Source organism: Canis lupus, chromosome 33, assembly GCF_003254725.2.
Source record: "Canis lupus dingo isolate Sandy chromosome 33, ASM325472v2, whole genome shotgun sequence".
NCBI classification, from domain to species: domain Eukaryota; kingdom Metazoa; phylum Chordata; class Mammalia; order Carnivora; family Canidae; genus Canis; species Canis lupus.
This window is the reverse complement of record NC_064275.1, coordinates 30,867,615-30,885,788: the sequence shown is the minus strand read 5'-3', so window position 1 is coordinate 30,885,788 and position 18,174 is coordinate 30,867,615. Positions and strand designations below refer to the sequence as shown.

The following is an 18,174-nucleotide window of genomic DNA, read 5'->3' as shown; positions in this document are numbered from 1 at the left end:
CTTCCACCATGCAACATACAGAAATATTTACTCAGAATGGATCACAAATCTAAACACAGAATAAACTAGGCAAACATTTCTTGGTGGAACACAAAAAGAAAACTATAAAAGAAAATGATAAATTGACAATCAAAATTTAAAATATTGCTCTTTAAAAGATACTGTTATAAAAGTGAAAAACAAGCCAAAACCTGGGAGAAAGTATCTGCAAAACAATTATCCAAAAGACACATCTGGAATATAGAAAGAACTCTTACAACTAAGTAGTAAGATTTTAAATATCCAAAAAATTTTAGTGAGCAACATATCTGACATTTCACCAAAGATATGCTGATGGAAAATAAACACAAAAAAAGATGCTCAGTAGGCCATCTGCGTGGCTCAAAAGTCTGCCTTGGGCTAGGGTCATGATCCCAGAGACGCTAGAATTCAGGGATGGAGTCCCCACCTGACCCTACCTACTCAGCAGGGAGTCTGCTTCTCCCTCTCCCTCTGCCCCCACCAACTCATTTACTCTCTCTGCTTTCTTTCTCTCTCTAATAAATCTTTTAATTTAAATCTTTTTAAAAATGCTCAGCATCATTAGTCATTAGGAAAATTAAAACTATGATCAATTTTTATTTTTTTATTACTTTTTAAAAATTTTATTTATTCATTCATGAGAGACACAGAGACAGAGGCACAGACACAGGCAGGGGGAGAAGCAGGCTCCCTGCAGGGAGCCCGATGTGGACTTGATCCCAGGACCCCAGGATCACGCCCTGAGCTGAAGGCAGACATTCAACCACTGAGCCACCCAAGTGTCCCACTACAATAAATTTTTTTAAAGTGACCATACCAAGAGTTGTTGATCATCTGAAGCAAGTAGAACTCTCATACCTGGCTGCTGTAAAATATATAACCAACTTTGGAAAACAATTTCCAAATTTGGGGAGGTTTTCTTTAATTTCTTTGAAGAAGTTAAAACTTTTTAGAACTTTAACACAGGAAACAATATTAACATTATTATTATAAACAACAATAATAAAATAAGTTTTTTTCTTCCCTTAATTTTTCTTAGCGATGTTTTTTCTTTGTAGAGTCTTCACTTTACAAAGTTTTGTAAAAAGTTAAACATAATCCTACCTTATGAATTAGCCATTCTACTCCTAGCTATTTACAGAAGAAATAAATGCATATATCTATATAAACTTTACATATATTTTTATAAGCAGCCTTATTTTGTAATAGCCTAAACCCAGAAACAACTCAAATGTTCCTTGTGGTGGCTTTAAAATAATGTCCACAAATTTTTTAACACTCTTCCCTTCAGAAGTAGAGTCTGATGCTTTCACCTTGAGAATAGGCTGGTCATATAGTGTCTTACTTCTACCAAATGGTAATATGGAGGAAGTGACAATGTGTGACTTCTAAGACTAAGTCATGAAAAGTATTGCAGCTTTCTCTTTGCCCTTGCTCTTGGATCACTTGTTAAGGAGTAACCACACTGCAGGTAGCAGGGACACTCAGGCAGCCCAGGGAGGAGGCTCCTTGGGAGGAACTGAGGCCTGCCTGAATCCAAGAGCCATGTGCATGGCCCTATTTGGAATTGGATCCTCCAGCCCCAGTAAAGTTTTCAACTGACTGGGGCCCAGCCAACACCCTAACAGCAAGTCAGAGCAACCCAGCTATGCCTCTCTAAAAACTCCTGGCCCAGAAACCATGATGATAAATGTTTATTGTTTTAAACCACTAAATTTTGGGGTAATCCACTATATAGCAATAGATAATTAATATATCCATCAACAGGCAAATGAAAATTATGATATATCCATACAATGTAAAAACTATTAAGCAATAAAACAGAATGGATTAATGATTAACATAACACTATTGACTCAAAATACAATGATTCCATTTCTATACATTTAAGTATAGAAAATCCAAACTAATCAATAATGATAGAAAGCAGATCAGCGAATGACTAGAAATGAGAATCACAAAGTGGCAAAGGAAAACTTTGTTCATTCAGGTGACATGGAGGTTTATATATGTCAACATGTACAAAATTGTACTTTAATACGCTGTTTATATAAATTATTCCTCAATAACGCTGTCTAAAAAATTAATGTATTCCAGAGAGAAAAAACACAATGTTTTCCTGTAGCACTGTCATTGTTTTACAACCATAGAAACATTACCATCTACATCCTTGAAGACACAGCATTACCCTAAACTAAATTTAAATACATTTGAAAAGGATAAGAAGTATTTTAGGAATCTGCCAATTATCTAGGCAACATATCTTCAACACCTCTATTACAGCGAAAAGTACAGTGTTAATGCAAAAGCACCTGAGTAAAGAGCGGTCTCCTACTGGCCAGTGGCATGCCACCTGGTCACCTCCAGCTAACTACTGTATCTTCCTGTGGAGAACTTCTCCACAGGGCTGCCCGTTGGTCCCATTTCCTAGTCACTAACCTGTACTCTGCCTGAGGCTGAATTCACAGCAGTCCTTTTCATATGCAGAACATAAAAAGCTCTACAGAGAACTAGAGAATGAAATAAAAGTAGCCTTGTGGGTGTTCCTGGAAGCCAGCTACCAAATAAAGTTTGTAAGACTCTTTCCTAAGTTTTCACCTTTTATCTGATTTCCCCATTTCCCTTGTGTTGCCTTCTACTATCTTCACTAGTTGCAGATTCTGATCCAGATCTCATCTAAAGTGCTCAGGACCACCCAAAAACTTTACCTAGGCTTTAGACCAAAAAAATATGGTTTTATCCTCAGAACTGAATACATCTCGGGTCTTCTCTTTTGTTTCTATATCACAAAACCTGGAATAGTGTAATAAAGCCACAGTGGGAGATTCGGAGGGTGAGGGAAGCCACCAACACAAAAGCTAAGGTTCAGTTCCATTTCTGGAAATTAACAGTATTATTCCTAGCAACATGTACATAAAACAAATAATCAACAATACATTATTTAACCTGTTAATTATACAAAGGATCTGACTTTAGTGTACAGAAAATGTACAGCCGTTTGAAAACAATGGCTTGGGCAGCCCTGCCTGGTGGCTCAGCGGTTTAGCAGAACCTTCAGCCCGGGCCTGATCCTGGAGACCCAGGACTGAGTCCCACGTCGGGCTCCCTGCATGGAGCCTGCTTCTCCCTCTGCCTGTGTCTCTGCCTCTGTGTGTGTGTGTCTCTCTCATGAATAAATAAATTTTAAAAATCTTTAAATAAATAAAAATAAAAATAAAAATAAACCAATGGCTTTGGGGCACCTGGATGACTCAGTTGTTTAAATAGAACTCTCGATTTCAGCTCAGGTCGTGATCTCAGGTTGTCAGATCAAGCCCTGCCTCAGGCTCTGAGCTCTGGCAGAGTCCACCAGTCCCTCTCCCTCAGCTCCTTCCCTTTCCCCCTCTCTCAAATAAATAAAATCTTTTTTAAAAAATGAAAAAGGATCGGACTATGGTGCACAAACAACATATAGCTGTTTAAAACCAATGGCTTTGGGGTGCTTGGGTGCCTCAGTAGGTTAAGCAGCAGACTCTTCATTTCAGTTCAGGTCATGATCTTAGGGTCATGGGATCAAGCTCCACATTAGGTTCTGCACTTAGTGGAGACTCTGCTCGAGGATTCTCTCTCTCTCCCTCTCCCCGTCCCTCACTTGTTCTCTCTCACTCTCTCTCTCTCTAAAATAAATAAATAAATCTTTAAAACCAATGGCTTATACTCGCATTTATTCCCCATTCATGTCTGAATCCAGTTAAAACAACACTATTTCACCTGCTTTCAGGAAAGGATGAAAGCTGAGATGCACTTTACACATGGCAAACAGTATTCTAGGAAGGTTAGTGGAAGAAGACTACACATCCATAGTTGACATTGAAAAGTTTCCAGCTCCTACCACTTAGGTCCCAATGGCTCAAAGTATAAATTTTGTAGTTTAAAGTCTTTGTCATCCATTCAAACATTATTCAGCTACCATAGTACCCTCTTCTATAATTCTACAGGACACAATCATTCCTGTCCTTTCCAAAATCTATATAGAAGCTATGGCTGTGGACTCATTGAATTTTTTTTAAAGATTTACTTATTTTACTTATTTACTTGAGAGAAAGATCATGAGTGAGTATGATAGAGAAGGAGAGGGAGAGGGTCTCAAGCAGACTCCTAGTTCAATCCTACAACCCTAGCCAAAATCAAGTGTTGGATGCTTAACCCACTGGGCCACCCAGGCACCCCTAGACTCAATGAATCTTTTCATTAATCTCACTAGGACTGTAATAAACAGGCCAATAATAAATCAAGAGGACTCTTCTTTGCTATCATCAGAACAGGCCCCAATATACAAATGATTGTTTATTATTTGTTTCTCTTTTCTACATTCTCTGCCTGTCCTGATCTATCCATTTCTCTAAATTCTTCTTTCTCCCTTCATTCCTCTAAAGCATTGATTCTTCACTAGCTTAAGTATGAAAATCACCTGTAAAGCTAAGAGAAAATACCAAGATCCAAACTTGTTGAAGAAAGAAAGAATCCCTGGGGCACCTGGGTGGCTCAGTCAGTTGGGTATCCCACTCTTGATTTCAACCCTTTCAACTCAGGTCATGATGTCAAATAGGGAGATGGAACCCCACCTCCAGCTTGACACTGAGTTTGCTTAAGATTCTCTCCCTCTGCCCCTCCCTCCCAATACCATTCCCTACTAAAAAAAAAAAAAAAAAAAAAAAAAAAAAAAAAAAAAAAAAAAAAAAAACACCACACACACTTCTGTATTTTTATTTTTAAAGGTTTTATTTATTTATTCATGAGACACATAGAGAGAGAGAGAGAATGAGAGAGAGGCAGAGACACAGGCAGAAGCAGGCTCCACGCAGGGAGCCCAATGTGGGACTCAATCCCGGGTCTCCAGGATCATGCCCTGGGCCAAAGGCGGCGCTAAACCACTGAGCCACCGGGGCTGCGCACTTCTGTATTTTTATTAAGTTTGCTAGGTGATCCTATTACTTAAAGATTGAGACAAATTGCTCTAATCCAGGGGTTAAATTGGTTGCACATTAGGATGTCCTAGGGAACTTTTAAATACCCTAATGCTGATAATCAGAAACACTGGGGAGACTCAAGAATCAGTAAATTTAAAGTTCCCCAGGTGTGAACCCGCATTATTCATATCACCTGGGTGCTTGTTAGAAAAGGAGAATTTCCAAAACCAAGCCAGACTCAGAATCAGAGTCCTCATTTACCAAGACTTCCAAGTAGTCTGTTTGGGGGAAGCACTGCATTATTTCTCAAACTAGGTTGCACACTGGAATGACCTGGAGACCTTTGAAAATTACTGATGCCTGGTTCCTATTTCCAGAGATTCTGGTATTAGCTAGTCTGGATTGCAGCCTTGCAGATTTCACCCACTACCACTCCACTGAGAAAACTTCATCAAGGTAGCTAGTCTTTAAATCGCTTCTACTAAAGCAGAAAAAGGTCTCTCTTCAGTAAGTGTCGTGACAGATACAGTCCCTGGAAGTACACAAAAAATAAAGTACTTCTTTAGAGCAGAGGTCAGCACAATTTTTTTCTGTAAAGGACTGGACAGTATTTTAGGCTTGTGGGCCATGTGGTCTCTCTCACAACTACTCTTTTTGTAGTGCAAAGTAGCTGTAGACAATACAGAAAAACAGAATGTGTTGCATATAAATGAAACTTTATATGCAAAAGGAGGATGATGAGCTAGTTTTGACCTTCAAACACAAGTGGCCAGCCCCTGCTCTAAACAGTGGTTCTCAAACTTTATGGTACCTCAGAATTGCCTAGAAGGCTTGTTCAAACACGGATTGCTGGCTCCCTTCCACCCACTCCAGAACTGCTGAATCCCCAAGTGATGTTGAAGCTATTAGTCCATGAATCACAGTTTGAGAATCACTGATTTAAAGTAGTGGTTCTCAAACTTAACTACATGTCAGAATCACTTACAGAAATTTTTAAATTCTGATGCTATACTCTAGATGACATAAATTGAAATCTCTGGGGAAGGGGTCAAATATTCTACTGTAAAGGTTCCAAACACTTGGGTCATGGCACACACTACTGGTGTGTTCAAAGATAGAGTAGACAGTATACATAGATGGCCACCAACAATTCCTCTCATTCTTCCATGTGCATGGCACTCTCCCGCCAAAATGTAGAGTTTATTTCCCTTTTCCTTGAATCTGAGGTAGCCCTGTGTCTTGCTTTGACCAAAAGAAGCAGAAGTGATCCTGTGTGATTTCCAGACCTAGGCCTTAAGAAGTCTTACACCTATTGATTTCACCCACTTGAAAGCCAGCCATCATATTAAGTCTGACTACCCTGATGGAGAGAGAGCACATTTTAAGAGAAAAGCTCCAGAAAAAAGACTAGAAAGGACAGGAGATGGGGATCCCTCGGTGGCTCAGTGGCTTGGCGCCTGCCTTCAACCCAGGATGTGATCTTGGAGTCCCAGGATCAGGTCCCACGTCAGGCTCCTTGCATGGAGCCTGCTTCTCCCTCTGCCTGTGTCTCTGCCTCACTCTCAATCTCTCTCTCTCTGTCTCTAATGAATAAATGAATAAAAGGAAGGAAGGAAGGAAGGATGGACGGACAGAAGCCTGGCCAACTCCAGACATACTAGCCACCCCAGCTGATGTACCAAATATGTTGGATCCTCCAGCCACACACAAGCCACTCAGCCAACACCAACTGAAGTAGAGACAAGCTGCCCCCCTACCCTCCAAGGCCTACTCAAACACATGACAGTAGTTGGTTTAAGTCACTACATTTTGGGGTAGTTGTTAAACAGCCAGAGATAAATAAGATGTCAACAGTCATACATAAGATATTAGTGTTTATAATGGTATTGGGGGGCCGTTTTTTTTAAGAGAGGGAGGGGAAAGGGACAAGAAGAGTGAGAGGAAGAGAGAGAATTTTAACAGGTTCCACAGTCAGCACAGAGCCCAACACCGAGCTTAATCTCACAACCCTGAGCTCATGACCTCGCTGAAATCAAGAATCAGACACTTAAACTTAAGCCACCCAGGTGCCCTAGTGTTTATAAGTTTTCATAGTGAGTCAATAAATTGTAAACTATTTGGTACAATCATTCAGAAATTACCAACTGCTAAAATTATATTTTTTTGCTAAAAATAGATTTTAATATTATTTCTCTGCTTTGCTCTGTAAAGTATTTAAATGCAGTAACTACTTTTTAACAAAATTACATAACTTTCCCCTGGGTTACCATTTGAATCATCCAAAACTATTTTAGTCACAGCTTGTCATCACTTCTTTGATTTGTACCCACTGTTAAAATATTTCATCTTTCTTTGGCTTTTATTTTCACAAATGTTTGCTATTAGTTCTTTTTCACATTTTTCCCACTAAGAAGGTATGTATGACTGTTTCTTTCATATCATCATTTGTTATGAGGTATTTCTATTAGAATACAATTATTTATTTCAGTTACTTCTTGATATTTATTATTATTGGATTTTTATGTTAATTAGCCAAACTCTGACTCCTGATGAAATTTCACTGTTTTATTTTTAATTATTAAAAAACATTTATTTCTCAAGATGAAATTAAGAACACATAATCTTTATGATGAGCACTGGGTGTTATATACAAGTGATGAATCACTAAATTCCACTCCTGAAACTAATATTACACTATATGTTAACTAACTGGAATTTAAATAAAAACTTGAAACAAATAAATGCACATAATCACTTAGATGGGATTGTGGGCATTTGCAGACTTAAAAACACTTTGAGGGTAACATTTATTGCATTAACTAAAATGAATTCATATTTCCTATTTTATTTATTAAAGGTTTCATTTTATTATCTTTCAACATATTTTTAAACGTTTTAAGAATGTAGAAAAATATACACACACATATCAATTTCTGAATCTTAAAACATATATTGGTTCATTTTCATACTTAAATAGCTATTTTACTGATTGTTGTTTGCCCGCCATAATGAACCAACTTTTCAATAAATAGTGCTAAAAAGTCATTACAGTCAGAATACAAACACAATGGTCCAAATTCTCCTCCTTTGACCTATCTTTTTATATCAAAGTTACTAAATGAATCAATGGTAGAAGCAACCCATACAGGACTTCAACACATAACACACAGAAAAATATTTGTACTCTAAACTTCTGTAAACACAAAATAAGAAACAAAGTTATTTTATGAGATTAGTCACAACAATATCAGATTAAGAAACTAGTTACAGAGATGCCTGGGTGGCTCAGCAGTTGAACTTCTGCCTTCTGCTCAGGGAGTGACATATTAAATATGTTAGTATTTTAACATAATTTAATTTTAAAAATCTAAACAAGGATCCCTGGGTGGTGCAGCGGTTTGACGCCGGCCTTTGGCCCAGGGTGCGATCCTGGAGATCTGGGATCGAGTCCCACGTCGGGCTCCTGGTGCATGGAGCCTGCTTCTCCCTCTGCCTGTCTCTCTGCCTCTCTCTCTCTCTCTCTCTCTGTGTGTGTGTGTGTGTGACTATCATAAATAAATAAAAATTTTAAAAAATAAAATAAAATAAAAATAAAAATCTAAACATTTTTCATCAACACCCAGATAGGACAGGACAGTTTCATGAAATCATCTATTGAGTGAATGAGAGTGAATTATAATATGGAAACCCAAACTTATAAAAAAAACAAAGCAAAGGGATTACACATTTTATAGAATTTATGCAGCAATTCAACCTAAAAGCTTCATTCAGCAAATAGTAAAATAGATATTCAAGTTCCTTACATCAATAGCAAATTAGAATCCAAGAGAGTCATCAGTAAAATTACAGAAATCTCTATGTTCCAGAAAAACAAGTTAGTATTCAAGCTAACTCCAGTACATAATAGAATGTAACACACATGACCTGCTCTGGAAAAGTCATGAGTTGGTATCTTACAAAGACGTGAGTTAAAGAGCAACCCTAGGAAATTCTCATTCTATAAGGAACACCAATATCCATTTTTACAGAAGAAATAAACCACAAAAGAATCCAAATAATTGTTTAAATGACCAGATAATCTCATTCCAATCTATGTTTAATCTTACTTGGCTAAAAACCCAAATGGCTCTATTATTTCAAACATTTATTTAAACTCATAATGCTATTCATAAATGACATCCATAGAATACCCAGCTTTTTATCCTGACACAAAGTGATACACCAAAACTTAAGCGTTACAAAGTCTGCTTTGGAATGTACACAGATTCCAGTGATTATTACATTTTAGGAAAGCAGTTTGTTTTATCCTATAAAACTTCCTCACCCTATAATGCTATGTAATTAAAATTCATTGTAGAGAATGGTACTAAAATAAAGCATTTCATGTACGTAGGCATTTCCCACACTTTACCAAATGGTTCTGAGATCATACTTAAATCTTATAATAAGTAATGCTTTATAATCTTAGAATGTTTTTTTTTTTTTTTTTTTAATTTTTATTTATTTATTTATGATAGTCACAGAGAGAGAGAGAGAGAGGCAGAGACATAGGCAGAGGGAGAAGCAGGCTCCATGCACCAGGAGCCTGATGTGGGATTCGATCCCGGGTCTCCAGGATCGCGCCCTGGGCCAAAGGCAGGCGCCAAACCGCTGCGCCACCCAGGGATCCCTCTTAGAATGTTTATAACTAAAAGTCATCTAGTAAAGTCCATTCATTTTATAGAGGAGAAACATAAAGCTCAGAAAAACTGAATGACTTCCCTATGATAAGAATTAGGCAAGTATTAGGGATATTATAGTAAAAAAGAGATGTGTCATCCTTGTCCATATTCTAGTTAAAGTGAAGTATGCAGTATTATGATGAAGAATCTTTGCCTCAAATATAAGAACTCTGACACAAGTACATACAAGTCACTCCTCCTGGGAAAAAATAAAAGTACTTGTTAACAAGAAATAAAAAGGCCAGATAGAGCAGACAGCGTAACAACTTTATAAAAGGAAAGGAAATTAAAAGAAAGTAAACAGAAAAGGCTTACAATTTCATACTTGTATCTAATAGTAGGAAAATTTCTGGAAAATATGCAAATAAAATTAGAAAGGCACTGAACATCTGAGTGTAGTATCAAAGAGTTTTCTATATATACATATATAGTATACATATAAACACACACAAGCTCACTAACCTATTGTCTTAAGACCTCTAAGACACGCAAAGTAATCTCCTGTTGGTTTGCATTTTATTTTTTTTTTAAGATTTTATTTGACAGAGCACAAGCAGACTGAGTGGCAGGCAGAGGGAGAGGAAGAAGCAGGCTCCCCACAGAGCAGGGAGCCCAATATGGAGCTCGATCTTAGGACCCCAAGATCACTACCTGAGCTGAAAGCAGATGCCTAACTGATCGAGCCACCCAGGCTCCCCTTTTGCAAATTATTTTTAAAGCAACATAAATTTACAGTCAAAACAGATTCTGAAGTTTTTCAAGTGCCAGAAATAATAAAAGAAAAAATTTTTAAACATTGCATTAATTATCTTCCTAGTGTGTGCTGTCACTGATTCAACAAATTTTTATTCATGTAATGATTTTTTAAAAAACACTTAAAAGAGTTTTCAGGGATCCCTGGGTGGCTCAGCCGTTTAGCATCTGCCTTCAACCCAGGGCGTGATCCTGGAGTCCCAGGATCGAGTCCCACGTTGGGCTCCCTGCATGGAGCCTGCTTCTCCCTCTGCCTGTGTCTCTGCTTCTCTCTCTTTCTCTCTCTCTCTCTCTCTCTGTATCTCTCATGAATAAATCAATAAAATCTTTAAAAAAAATAAAATAAAAAAATAAAAGAGTTTTACTAAGTTCATAACCTCAGTTTCCTCAACTCTGCCCTGAGTAACTACTTTCTCTTTTTTTTTTTGAAGATTTTATTTATTCAAGAGAGACACAGAGAGAGGCAGAGACACAGGCAGAGGGAGAGGCAGGCTCCCTGCAGGGAGCCCGATGTGGGACTCGATCCTGGGACCAGGGGATCAGGACCTGAGCCAAAGGCAGACACTCAATCAGTGAGCTACCAGGCATCCTGTACTTTCTACCAAGAATGTTCTAGGTGGTAGTAGCAGAAATTAATACAACAAAGTGCCTGCAGTCATGGAACTTAGAGGACACAATAAATGAAGTACATACATACATTTAAGAAGCAAACCACACATTTGTACATCATCTGTGTGTGCGTGTGTATCCTCACGTGTGTGTGTGTGTGTGTGTGTGTGTGTGTGTGTAAGGCAGGGTAAAACAACATAAAGTGACCACAGCATGGCCAAGGAAGGTTTCTCTGAGAGGTTGTGACCTAAATAAAGTAAAGGAGATCCGTAGGAAGAGAAGGAATATTGTAAGGAAAATAGCCACACATAGACATGAAGGAAGAATATTCTGCACAGAACAGACAGCAAGTGCAAAGGTCCTAAGATGAAAACTACTCTGATGTGTTAACGAACAACAAAGAGTCCAAGTAGCTAGAGCTAAGAGAGCAGAGATGAGATCAGGGAGTTAGCAGCAAAAGTCTGATCACAGAGCTTGGTAGACCACGGTTAGGATTTTACTCTGAGAGTGATGGGAAGCTAGAACAATGGAATACTATAAGTTAATTTTTATTTTTAAAGTTCTTCCTGGCAGGGTCCCTGGGTAGCTCAGTTGGTTAAGCAACTGACTCTTGATTTTGACTGGGATCATGGTCTCAGGGTTGTGAGATCGAGCCCTGCACTGGGCTCTGTGTGGAACGTGAAGCTTGCTTAGATTTTTTCTTTCCCTCTGTCCCTAGCCACCCTCCCCCGCAATCATGCTCTCTCCCAAATAAGTAAGACAAAATAAAACAAGAGTTCTTCCCCGGCTGCTGTATACAGAGCTCCTTATAGAAGGGTAAGAAAAGAATCAGAAACACAAGCCGGGAAGCTATGATATAAGCCTCAACAAGAGATGGTAGTAGTTCAGACTTGGAGGCGGCAGGGAGACCATTGTTAGGGCGTATTCTGCTAATATGTTGGATATGGAGGATAGGAAAGAAGAAAAGTCATACAAGAAGTTTTAAGGATAAAAATCATTAAGTTGCACAATAATTTGCCTGCCAAAAAAAATATTTTTTTCCTCAGTGCAACCGGTTCTTAGTATTAAAGCCAAGATTGGAAAACAGCCGTCCCCCTACCCTGCCATGACCCTCCCACCCAACTCCAGATCCTTCCTGTTACGTCCTGTGAAGGTGAAAACTAGATTTGTCTGGAAAAGACACAGAATGCTCATGCCTGCCAAAAATATTTTCAAATTATAGCCTTTATGGCTGGTGTGCTGGTTAATTGCTGGTTTTCACCGCTGCATCACCCTCCCATGGGCTGGGTGCTGGAAACCTGTGAAGGATACTTCCTAGGCCTCCTTGCGTACAAAGAGGTTAGGTTCTGCCAGTGGAAGCCAATGTTAGACCAAGAGCAGGGCACAGAGGAAGCCACTGGCTTTTCTGTTTCCGTTCCGACACAGCCATCAGCGACCAGCTGTGGGCCACACCAACTTTGAGCGGCACTGGTGACCCATCTGGGCAGCTTCAATGGACTGCGGGCTCCTTTGGCCCTGCAGGCAGCCACAAGAAGGCAAGCTCCCGGCCCCCTGGCCAGGTAGCAGTGACCGTATTCTCAACCGTGCAATCCTTAGCAGCTCTGGCCGACACCACTTTCCCCCTTGTTTCTCCAGCCCCAGGTGCATTAACTCCTTCCCATATTTACTTATCTCTAGGTGGCATCACCTTAACTACTTTTTATTCCTCCAGCCCTTCCAACACTTTTGTAACCAATTCACTGCATTAAAATCTCCCAGAAATATCCTAAGTGGTTTCTGTTTTCCTGAATCTATGCCAACTGACACAGTAAAGAAAGGAGTATCCCTCTCCAGAGTCTACTTTCACATACTGTGTTCCTCATAACACCCTTACATATAGGCAGGGCAAATTTTATTATTCCCTTTATATGAAACAGAAAACTGAAAAATGAAAGTGATTATTAAAATACTTTGAAGATTTCTTGACAAAAAAAGCTTCAATGTAATACACATTTAAACAATTTATTTACCAAGTGTTTACCGTAACCATTAACTTTTCACATATAAAACTATAACAAAGAGTAAGGTATTCTTATGTAAAGCAATAATTTAAGACTTAACATTGATTTTAAGATTTTATTTATTTATTTGAGAGAGACAGAGAACATGAGCAGAGAGAGGAGCAGACAGAGAGGGAGAAGCAGACTCTCTGCTGAGCATGGAGCCCAATGTGAGGCTTGATCCTGGGACCCTGAGATCCTAGGACCTGAGCCTAAGGCAGACACTGAACTAAGCACCCAGGCACCCTAACACTTACACTGATTTAAAGAAAATATCAGAAACAAGACTATTTCAAAAGACACCATATTGTGAACAAAACATTTAACCTTTCATGTTAATTTCAAATCAATAGCTTTTATCACCCCAAATTAATTCTCACTATATTAAATTTTTAAAGAAGTTTAAATACAAACAATCACTTGATTTAAAAAGAAATCAGACAGACTATATGCTGGTATCTAAATCCACTAGAAGGTAAAAAGAGATTAAGAAGTCATCAAAAAAACAAACTGGTGCAAAAGATTAGAGCTAAAACCATAAAACTCTGAAGAAAATACATAAATAAATCTTCATGATCTGGGATTTGGCAATGGATTTTTTTTTTTTTTTTTTTTTTTTAGATTTCATTTATTTGACAGAGAGTAAGAACGATCACAAGCAGGGAGAGTAGCAGGCAGAGGAAGAAGGAGAAGCAGAGTAGACTCCCCAACGAGCACGGAGCCCATTGTGGGGTTCAATCCCAGAATCTGCGGATCATGACCTGAGCCGAAGGCAGACACCTAAATACTGAGCCACCCAGGCACCGCTGGATTTTGGATATGACCCCAAAAGCAGAAGTAACAGAAGAAAAAAATAGATAAATTGAATTTCATCAAAATTTACTTTTGTAAAAAAAAAAAAAAAAAAAAAAAAAAAAAAAATTTACTTTTGTAATTTACTTTTGTGTATCAAAGGACTTTATCAAAAAAGTGAAAAGACCTAGAATGGGAGAAAATATTTATGTATCATTTATCTGATAAGAGTTGAATATACAAAATACAAAGAATTCAATTTTTAAAATTCCAATTTAAAAATGGGCAAAAGAGTTGAATGGTCAACAACGATAACAATGACAAGAGATACACAAACAGCCAATAAATATATGAAAACATGCTCAACTGCATTAAGCATCAGAGAAACACAAATCAAAACCACAGTGAGACGCTACTTCATACCTACTAGGATAGATAGCTATGACCAAAAAAATGGAAAATAATAAATGTTGATAAGGATGTGAAAAACTGGAACATTCATACATTGTTAGTAGAATGTAAAATGGCACAGGTTCTGTGAAAAATAGCTTAGTGGTTCCTCAAAAAGGAATTAGTATAGAAGTACCATATGAACCAGTAATTCCACACCTGGAATATTCAAAAGAACTGAAGTCAGGAACTGAAGCATTTATTTGTACATGCTAATTTTTGTATAGATAAAATTTGAAGTACAGTTAAAGTACATATTATCAGATAACTTTATCCTTAATTTGTTGACTAAAAAACAAAAAAAGAAAATCAAATAAACTAAGAACCAAAAATCAGCAAATTTTATAAATATTAAGCGTTGATATTCTTGTTCTAAACAGCTGCTAATAAATTTTTAAAACACCAAATAATTATATGACAGCCGTATATTTTAAGCTTTTTTAAAAATTATAAGAAGCATGTGACACGGGACACCCGGGTGGCTCAGTGGTTGAACACTTGCCTTCGGCTGAGGGCATGATCTGGGGTCCTGGGATCGAGTCCCACACTGGGCTTCCTGCGAGGAGCCTGCTTCTCTCTCTGCCTATGTCTTTGCCTCTCTTTCCATGTCTCTCATGAATAAATAAGTAAAATCTTTTTTAAAAATTTTAAAAAGCATATAACACAAAAATTAACTCAAACTGGACTAAAGACTTATATGTAAGATCAGAACCCATAAAACTTTTAGAAGAAAACATAGGCAGTAAGTTCCTTAACATAAGTCTTGACAATGATTTTTTTGGATTTAACACCAAAACAAAGGCAACAAAAGCAAAAATAAACAAATGAGAACTACATCAAACTAAAAAGTTTCCACACTACAAAGGAACCCAGCAACAAAATGAAAAAGCAACTTACAGAATGGCAGAAAATATTTGTAAATCATATACCTGATATGGGGTTAACATCAAAAGCAAAACAAAACAAAAAAATTCAACTCAAGAGCCAAAAAAAAAAAAAAACTGATTAAAAAATGGGCAGAAGATCTGAATAGACATGTTTTCAAAAAAAAAAAAAAACCATGCAGATGCCTGATACATGAAAAGATGTTCCACATCACTGATCATCAGGGAAATGTAAATCAAAATGCAATTAAACATCCTCTCACACCTGTTAGAATGGCTATTATCAAAAAGATAAGAAATAACAAATATTGGTGAGGAAACAGAGAAAAGGGAAACCTTGTGCACTGTTGGTAACAATGCAAATTGGTGTAGCCATTATGGAAAACAGTATGGAGGTTCCTCAAAAAATTAAACTTAAAACCACTATAATCCAGCAATTCCACTTCTGAGTATTATCGGAAGAAAGTGAAAACACTAACTTGAGAAGGTATCTCCATCCCCATGTTCACAGCAGCGCTATTTACAATAGCCAGGACATAGAAACAACCTAAATGTCCATAAATGGATGAATGAATAAAGAAGATACAGATACAAAGATGGATAGATAAATGTATGTATATGTACACATACACCTACGATGGAATACTATTCAGCTATAAAAAAAAAATAATGAACTCCTGCCATTTGCAGCAAGATGGATGGACCCTGCAGGCATTATGATAAGTGAAATATATCAGACAGAAAAGGATAAATACTGTACAACTCCACTCAGATGTAAAATTTTAAAAATAATAACAAAAAATAAGCTTAAGGATATAGAGAACAGATGGGTCTAGTGGCTGCCTGAGGCAGACGTAGGGGTCAAAAGGTGTAAATTTCTAGTTAATATGTTGTGGGAACGTAATGCACAGCATGAGGACTACAGTAATAATACTGTAACGCAGGGGTGCCTGGATGGCTTAGTCAGTTAAGTAGCCAACTTTTGATTTCAGCTCAGGTCGTGATCTCGCATCTGGTTCTGAGCTCAGTGTAGAGTCTGCTTGTCCCTCTCCTTCTGCTCCTTTCCCTGCTCTCTCTCAATCAAATAAATGAATAAACAAAATCTTAAAAAAAAATACTGTACTGCATATGTTTAAAGTAGGTAAAAGAGTGGGTCTTGAAAGTTCCCATCACAAGAAAAAAAATGTATGGCTATATATGGTGACACATGTTAACTGGAATTTAATGTAGTGATCATTTTGCAAATATGCAAATGTAGAATCCTTACAGAGAATCACTGTATACATGAAACTATTATGATGTCGGGATCCCTGGGTGGCGCAGCGGTTTGGCGCCTGCCTTTGGCCCAGGGCGCGATCCTGGAGACCCAGGATCGAATCCCACGTCAGGCTCCCGGTGCATGGAGCCTGCTTCTCCCTCTGCCTGTGTCTCTGCCTCTCTCTCTCTCTCTCTCTCTGTCTCTGTCTCTGTGACTATCATAAATAAATAAAAATTTAAAAAAAAATTAAAAAAAAGAAACTATTATGATGTCAATTATACCTCAATAAAAAAAATTTTTAAAGAAGTATATAACTTACAAGCTATCACATTTTTAGTAAACTTTTATTACACAATTTATAAGGAAATTTACTGACATTTTAAAGGTAGTATACATCCCTCATTCTTAAAGGATAAAAGCCCTCAAATCTTAAATGCACATATAAATAGCTCAAAGAATACAGCAGTCTTTAATACTAGCAACTGATTAGACAAAGGGGATAAATTTTTAAGTATCTTTTTTTTTTAAGATTTTATTTATTTATTCATAGACACAGAGAGAGAGAGGCAGAGACACAGGCAGAGGGAGAAGCAGGCTCCATGCAGGGAGCCTGATGTGGGACTCGATCCCGGGTCTCCAGGATCGCACCCCAGGCTGCAGGCGGTGCCAAACCGCTGTGCCACCGGGGCTGCCCAATTTGTAAGTATCTTAAAAGAAATAGCTAAATTTAGAATAATGGCTTTACTTCTTCATTCTCAAAATAATTCCTTAAAAACCCACAAAGATTGGGACGCCTGGGTGGCTCAGCAGTTGGGCTGCTGCCTTCAGCCCAGGGCGTGATTCTGGAGTCCCACATTGGGCTCCCTGCAAGGAGCCTGCTTCTCCCTCTACCTATGTCTCCACTTCTCTCTCTCTCTCTCTCTGTGTGTGTGTCTCATGAATAAATAAATAGACCTTTAAAAAAAATACAAAGATACAACTAAAACCAAGAATTAATTTTTATGGGTATATACTTCATTGATACTAATTTCACTATATTAGAATGAGAAATAAAATATCTCTTTCTCTCATACACACACATACACACATTTTAATTCCCCAACTAAAAAGCTGGCAAATCAAAGTAACTGAATTACAACTTAAGTAATTTTATAAAATGCTGCCACTCAATGAAAGTACTAAATATTTACATGGTCATAGTAACACCTACTTATTGACACTTACTGTGTGAAAATTTATCATTTCTTGAAGACTGTCAGAAAACTTGGTCAAACTTGTCTAAGAGAAAGAAACCAAAAGAAAAACAGGTCATTAAAGAACCACTAAAATAGGTCACAAAAATGTTACTTCAGCATTTCTAACAGAAAGATCAAGTTACAATGTAAACAATAATAACATTTACTTCCGAGGATGATTTCATGGCATTACTTCATGGTCATGCTCTACAAAGAGGACAAGTGTACATGTGGTAGGTAACATAAAACCCCAGAATAGTCAAAGAATTAGTATTGTCATATCAATAGCAGTAGGCTAACAAATAATAATGGTACATATAAACCTAAAGGTAAAACTGAGTATATCAGTGCCCACTTAGGAATCTGTGAATCAAAGAAACATCAAAGTACATCCATTACCTAACCAGATATTATTCCCTCATGGAAGAAATATCATAATACCACATAATATAACAAAGGGTCT

At 37.7% G+C, this 18,174-nt stretch overlaps 1 protein-coding gene across 8 annotated transcripts in view; it reads right to left on the bottom strand.

The window, feature by feature from the left end:
- Positions 1-18,174, bottom strand: part of ACAP2 (ArfGAP with coiled-coil, ankyrin repeat and PH domains 2) — a 131,228-nt gene that overhangs the window by 59,523 nt on the left and 53,531 nt on the right. For all 8 annotated transcript variants that reach the window (XR_007408047.1, XR_007408048.1, XM_049105559.1 and 5 more), the window contains exon 4: positions 17,701-17,754. Coding sequence is in view for 6 of the 8 variants with exons in the window: in XM_049105559.1 (XP_048961516.1) it covers positions 17,701-17,754 (54 nt within the window). In the remaining 2 variants the exon portion in view is untranslated. The remainder of the gene's footprint in view (positions 1-17,700; positions 17,755-18,174) is intronic.